The 7458-nt window shown below is 48.8% G+C and overlaps 1 protein-coding gene across 1 annotated transcript in view; it reads right to left on the bottom strand.

The window, feature by feature from the left end:
• Nucleotides 1-227: 227 nt before the first annotated feature.
• The window catches only part of ZFHX3 (zinc finger homeobox 3), a 71521-nt gene continuing 64290 nt past the window's right edge, over nt 228-7458 (bottom strand). Inside the window, 2 exon segments of the mRNA XM_031555416.1 lie at nt 228-1785; nt 5095-7453. Coding sequence (XP_031411276.1) covers nt 989-1785; nt 5095-7453 — 3156 coding nt within the window. The 3' untranslated portion in view covers nt 228-988.

Raw genomic sequence — 7458 nt, 5'->3', positions numbered from 1 at the left:
TCTCTGAATATGCTGGAGCTGCTCACTCCTAGGAAAATCCCAGGAGTTTTGAAAGATAATGTATCTGCACCATGACGTGGGTGGGATACTGTACCACTCAAAGTCAAGTTTTAAAGTGCATAAATAAAAATAACTGACAAACAATCAAAAAGCGAAAAATATCATCTGCTTATACATCTTTCGATGTAAAAAAAAAAATCTCACTGCATTTGAAGAAAAGTGGGGAAAAGTATGAGGACGGATAAAAAATAGAAAAAGTGAAAGAAAGAAGGCAATCAGCAGCATAGCATGTGTGAATGGAAGGTATGCAGCTGCTTAGATTTATGGCAATTCGTACCTGATTGATCATACTAAAGCCATTATGGGATGATTAGAGAAAAAGGTGAAGCTTTAAGTCCAGTGAAAATCAATAGAAACGTCTGGAGCAATTCTGCTGCACAAGTGAAAGGACTATTTACTGTATCCGGAGCTCCTCTTGGGTTACAGCCCACAGGGTTCAGGCCAGCAAGGGGAGGGGGCTGTGAGCGAGAAAAATACGTCAGGGAGAGGAAGATGGTTATGAAGGCACAAAATGAAGCCAAAACAAACAAACACACAAAGAGAGAAAGGAAAACAAGATGGCAGTCCCAGGCCAAGTATCACCAGGGATGAAATCCTGCAATGCCTCCCAACTGTCTGGTCACACGCACAATCGTATGTGCACTCACACAAGGTTTCTCTTCCCAGCTTCTCCCTTTTCCAGCATTAAGCAACACTTTCCTTACAGATCCCGGCATTAACATATAGAGAGCATAAACACACAGTGATAGCAGCCCTCTTCCATCCTTTCTTCCCTCCTTGCTCGCTCCACTCAGCACTCTCCATGCCAGAATAACCCATTTCTTTCAGAAGAGCAAAAGCCTTCAGGTTCTCCTGAAGCATCTCATATGGGTTAACAATCTACCTTACAGAAGGGAGTAAACTGTGGCTAATAACATCTTGCACATTTTCAAAAATGAATGCCATTTGTTGCACATAAAAGTGTCATCTGACACACGTGCGATACTAAGACACTGAAGACCCCAATAAAGCATTCTGAAATCAGTGCTTGTTGGCCAAAGGCTTTAAAATCTGCAGGTGCTGCGATAACAAAAGCCAAAACCTGTATTGCACAAGTGAGACTGGGCCCTGCTGGAGAGAGATGAGCAGCTTGTCTCCAAAGGATCACAATCCACTGAGGTTCAAAGGAGATCCTCCTTTGTTCCAGCACTCGGGCAGTGAAGGAAGACAAAGCAAAGCCAACCCTTACCTTATAGAGCTTCAAGCTGGCCTCATGCCTCGAGTTTACTGTGTGAAGACGCAGCTTCTCTAGACTGTTGGTGTAGTAGTCACAAGCATTGCATTTCAGATGTACTGGATTCCCAATGGCCACACACTTCAGCCTCCACTCGTTGGCCTTCCCACCCTCCTTGATGTGTGCTACCAGCTGGTATTTCTGTACATGCTTGTCCGTCTTACAGTGGAGCTGGAAGTTTGCCTTGAGCTGTGTGTTGTAGCGGCACAGCTTGCACTGGTATGAGTCTCCCATCACTGCCTTCCACTCATCTTCAGGGAGGCTGCGCTCCACGTTCATGTGAAGGCCCAGCATGTCCAAATTATCTGTAGTGAACTTGTTGCACACAGCACACTGGAAGAGCTTCAGTGATGGGTCATTTGTCTGCGTGAAACTTTCACCCAAGTTCATTAGCTCCTCAGACACCAGCTGTCCACCGCCTAACCGCATGTCCAGGGGGATCTCTCCACCCACTGCACGAAGGAAAAAGGGGAGAAAGAGGTCAGAAAAGCTCAATCCTTCACTTGCCAGAAGAATAGCACAGACTGGAACACATGCTCCCAGTGCAACTCTTGCACTCACCAAAATCATAGCAAAAGCAAAGCACTGCTGTCCCTTCATTTATCCCTCAATTCTGTACTATATCTGCAGAAAAAAAAAGAGCAGCCAGCATGTAAGGCTGGGACAGGACTGCAGCAGTTCTTGCTACCCACCTTGTAGACACCAAGCTCCGAAAGAGAAGTGTCCTACCCTCCGCCCATGAAAGGTGCCAAGAAAAGCTCTACTTCTTACAGTGCTTCTGAGAAGGAAAAGTTCCTCGGTGCTGCTCTGAAATTCTCTGTGGTCGTATCAGGAACAGGACAATACTTTATCCTATTTTTAATTGCTTACCTGAAGAAGCAAGAAATGTTGCCTTGTGCAGTACCTGAGCACAGTCTCAAAAAGGAAAAATAAGCAAAGAACAGACCTTGGCCACAAGTATTATACACTTACAGCCACGTGAGTATTGCAGTTAGGTCACCACTCTGCAGTCAGAAGCGCGCAGCATGCAGAACATGGCATGTACAAAACCCAGTCTGAACAGTGCCACTCAGATCCGCTCTCTCGTCCAAGAGTTTAAAATGGCAGTCTTCTAAAAACAATGCTTACAGATGCTTTGCACATCCAAGGAAAAGACAACCATTATTACCAATGGGAGTGCAATAACATGTCAAGGAAAACCAGCAAGATGCTTGCTGTCTTTAAATATCACAGATCAAACTGAGAGCTGAACTCCGTTCACTTACAGTAAGTGAGTACAGCAAGCTCTTATTTACATCAGAGTACTCTGAAGTTAGGGATAGAGATTTTTTTCTAACATTAACTTTTTATGTGAAAGCACAGGGACCCACCACGAGCCTCTTGTTAGGACCTTTGCTCCACCTTACTCTCTTTCTCCATTTTGAAGACACTTATGCTCCCCCTGCAGCTTTCCGGTATTCTACTTTGATCTTACGTCATAGCTTGGCTTAAAAATCTGATTTTATCAAAGAAACCTTCAGGCCAGCAGTTACCCAGCCCACCAAGAAGTTTCTTATGGTTCAACCTGCTCGCTGAGAAACAGCCACCACTGCGACGCTGCTCTGCACTGGGGCGGGTACCAGAACCGCACCCCAAGCTGTCTGAAGGCCCGCAGCCACAGCCGGTGCAGCACCTGCATGGGACGAGCCCAGAGCCAGAGCCCTGCCCCTCTGCCAGCGCAGCCACGGTCCTCTTTCTCACATCATTTCTATCTTGCTGTGCCACAGCACAATTCCACAGCTACTCCTGCACAGCTGCTCACCGCACACAGAGAGCCATCACTTGCCTTCCACAGCCCGCATCTCCTAATCACAGTAATTTTTCTAGGCATTCCTCTTAGGACACATCTTGAAATCCTCTCTTCAAATCCATCTATCCTTTAAAGCATCGTGCAGTAAAAACCTGTAAGCAATATCTTCTGATTTATTAATATTCTTCTCAAGCTCAGTTTTGGACTGAAGAGTAAAAATGGGAAAAATGTGCTTGATTTCTAACAAAGTTCACAGCGTGCGTATGAGTTTAATGAGCTAAACTTGTGTCAAGTGCTTATTGACATGGGAAGGGCCTCCCTCCGTGATCCTCAGCTTGAGATTTATAACCATCAAGTGTACTGCTCACAAATCACTTTCCAGGCAACCTCACAGATGCTCAAGGCCTGGTAATGCACTTGAAGAGGTTTCAGCTAAACTACTCCCAACTTCTCTCATGCCAGCCTCCCTTACTTCAGCAAGGAGGCTCCGAGTCCCAAAAGGGGCACATCCCAAGAAACCACCCACAGATGACTGTGTAACATTACATGCTGCTGTAAGCTACATTACAAGCAATTGTCAGTTACAGCAGGTGGCAACTTGGAGCTACTGAAAATATACCAGACAAGCTCATGTCCTTGACCTCCCAAAGATGCAAGCTGGGACATCTAATAAAATAATTAAAAAAAAAAAAAAGGAAAAAGAGATAATTAAGATAATTACTTCAAGTTATAATCATTTGAGTTCCTCCATTTTCTTTTTCATTTTTTTTAGTATCTTGTGTTGTTGTTCTCTCATATGACTTTCACGTCCTTCTGGACTAATAATAAACTGTACTATGAATAGCTGAAGGAAAGGAGAACATGCATGAGACCAATGAACCAGTAATGTAGTGCATCAGTAATAATAGCATCAATGGATGGACAAGGTCAGAGAGGGCAGAGAGCAGCACAAATAGATCAGTTCAAAGGAAGGCAGGTAAGTGGCAGATCTCTTTTCACGCACTTTCTCGAGGCACTGTGAAAAACCCTCAGCAACAGCAAAACCAACGCAGAAATAAGTCATTTCCATCTGCCATGCCCTAAGTGCTGTGTGGGACGCTAGCATGAAAGCAGAACTACTACAGAGGCTGCAGTGACTGCTGTCAGTCTCAGGGGACATAAAAGCAGTTTGGTGGAGGACCTTGACAGAAACTTATTCCTTACCCTATTCTAATTCTTGGGCTGAACTGTGTGGGGATAACAGTGTGCCCCCCAGAGTGCCAACACAAACATGATGAATGCTTGCTGTCAGGAAAAATACATTTGGTAATTTATTTCAAAGTGCTTTTGTCAGTTGATGAGAGAAATAATCTTCCCTCCCTAAGAGCCATTCCTCTTCTGTTTAATGACTCTCCTCTGGTCAGGCCTCAAATCTTATCTATTGTGCTGGAGTCACAGGGGTGGTTTCAGCTGAGTTTCTTCAGCAGAGGAACGTCTACCAAACTTGTCGCAACTCTCCAAACACACTTACCTTTTCTGCTCAAGGCAACACAATACGCAGCGCACCACCTCAGCCTCCAGCTCTGGGAGCACTAGCAGCTCACAAAGCCATCCGGACAGTGCCCACGTTCCTTACCAAAGCAAGCCCAATCCATCAGGAAACGCAGTGAAGCATCCTGACTGCAGTAGTGAGGAACACTCAGTGCACATTAGCTACAACTACTGTTCTATTACTTTCCTTCCAGAACTTTTAGAAAATGAACTAAGAAAGGTGACATACTTTCCTAGGATGACAAAATGTTGTGGAAGAATGCAGAAGAGAATTCTCTGCTCCATCCCTACTGTGCAGGCTCCATCCTCGGTCAACACACACGGGCAATCCACTGCACTGCAGCTGCACTTCACCGTGAGTTGCAGAGACAGAACAAAGCCCGTGGCACAAACACAACTCTTTCCTTACACACAGGAACAGTGGAAAACCCTTCAATCTCACCTAGAGATGGAGCCATTGTTGCCATGGGATTGGTAGGATCAAGCTGGAATCCACTCATCATGAACTGTGCATCTGAGGAAGTGCTATCCATCTTCAGGTTGGGAAGGTTCATGTTCTGCGCCAGGTAGTACTGGTAGAGTTCGGCCTCAGCAGGGGACGGCAGGCTACCGAGGCCCAGGTGCCGGTTGTGTTGGATCTGGGACATGTTTTGCTGAAGCAGCATCATGTTGTGCATGTGCTTCTCACTGGTCATGTGAATACGAAGGTTTCTGGCTACGTTGGTCTCATAGTCGCACACCTCACACCGCCAGGTGGGTTTGGTTTTTGGTTTAGTGGGGGAGGGGGCCCCACAGGTGCTGCCAATGTTTGCTGCCGCAGCGGCCGCGGCTGCTGCAGCCGCTGCTGCCGCCCCGGCGGTGTGGCTGAAAACTTGCTCTCCCCCTCCGTTCTGCAGGTTTTGCATGTTGTTGAGATGCTTGTCAGACTGCATATGAATACTGAGGTTGCCTTTGGTAGTAGTGGAGTAGTTACAGACCTCACAGCGGAAGGGCTTGTAACCACAGGTGTAGCTTTCACCCCGTGCCAGCCGTGGGTGCGGCTGCCCACTTTTGCAGTAGACACAGGAGCCCCCAGGCTCAGGATGTTTCTCCTTCATGTGCGCCTCAAGCGTCTGCTGGTACTTGTAGTGCCAATTGCACTTGGGACACTTGAGTGTCTTACATGAGTTGCGAGAATGCATCATAGTCATGTGGCCACCCAGCGACCGTGAGGAGCCCAGGACCGTGTCACACTTTGGGCACTCCACACCACTCCCCGAGGGGCACTCCCCACCCCCAAGTTCACAGAGGGGGCCAGCATGCTGGTGATGGGAGATGTAGCTCCCGTCCTCGCCCTCTGTGCTCTCATTTGGTTCTGGTGCTGTGGCATTGTCTTTATTGGCACTTTCATCGATAAAGTCCAGCCTCCTGCTGCCCTCTGCCACATTGGCTCCGCCGCCCTCATTGTTAAAGCTTAAGTGATTCCTCCTGTTTGCACCATCAAAGACAAAGGAAGAAGCAGAATTAGAACTAGTAGAAGCTGTGCCCCGTGACAGGGTCTGGAGCACGTTAGGCATTAAGGGAGAGTTAGAAATGCTTTGGTTTGAGAGAGCAAGGTCCTTTTTGCTGCTGCTGCTGCTGCCGCCTGCCACAGCCCCAGGGTCCTCCTGGGGCCTGTCCTCCAGTTCATCCTCCAACTCACTTGGAAACAGTCCTTTGCAACCCTCATCATCCTCGTCTTCTTCCTCTTCCTCCTCCTCCTCTTCCTCCTCCTCTTCCTCCACCTCCTCTTCTTCCTCTTCCTCCACCTCTTCCACAGGCTCTGCCTTCTCTGAGAGGCTGTCCTGGTCACCCCCCTCTTGCTTCTCCCCCTCTGCCACCCCAGGGTCCTTCCCCTCGGAGGTTTTGGTGGGACTGGAAGCCAGCGGGCCCAGGGGGACTGAGGTAATTGGAGTCTTCAGAGCCGAGCTGGTCAGCCCACCCAGGTTGAGGAGCGCACCGGGGGCCAGGACGCCTGAAGGCGGCGGCTCTGCTCCGCCAGCTGGCCCAGCCTGCAGGGCCTGCTCGCCTTCCATGCGAATGCCACTGAATTTACCATAAAAACTGTGTCCAGGGCCTATGAGGTTAGCTGTGGAAACAAGAGGGTGCTGAAAGGTTTTGTTTTTTGGTTCCAGAAAGCTGACGAGAGGTTCCTTGTCTTTGCCTATCCCTTGGATGATAGCGGAGATGTTCTTATTGCTAAGAATTTTCCGCTCCTCCTCACTCAGAGTCATTCGGTGGTCGTGCACCGCGTGGGTCACGAACGAGCGGACATACCCAAAGGAAAGCTTACACAAGAAACACATCAGGATGGGCTTCCTCTTCCCGTAGAGCACAAAGCCATCGAATTTGGACAGGTCCACATTGTTGGGAACATCTTTGGATACGCAGGAGCTTTTGGCAGAACCATCGCTGTTCAGGTAATCCTTGTTGCTTTTGTGTCGCACATCGAAGACGCGGAAGCTGTGCAGGACGGGGCTGATGCCCGCCAGGGCTGAGGTATTCGGGAAGGTCTGGTCTGAGCTCTCAAACCACTTCCCGAAGGATGAGGCTATGTGGAAGGTGTTGATGATCTGTGGGTACACGGGGGCGGTGCCGGAAGGCTCCCCCTGCTTGGAGAGAGAGTTCGGGAGCAGCGAGGGGAGAGCCCCGCTGCCACAGGCGGCCCCGCTCTGCACCAGCTGGCTGAGGCTCTCCACGATGTAGGCCGAGCCGTCCGGCTGGTAGACAATCTCGCCGGCCAGGTTCTCCACATCGCTCTCCTCGTCCCCATCCTCGCTGCTCTCGC

Source organism: Meleagris gallopavo, chromosome 13 (assembly GCF_000146605.3).
Source record: "Meleagris gallopavo isolate NT-WF06-2002-E0010 breed Aviagen turkey brand Nicholas breeding stock chromosome 13, Turkey_5.1, whole genome shotgun sequence".
NCBI lineage: Eukaryota > Metazoa > Chordata > Aves > Galliformes > Phasianidae > Meleagris > Meleagris gallopavo.
Note: the sequence above shows the minus strand (reverse complement) of the source record. Positions and strands in the feature narration are given on the sequence as shown.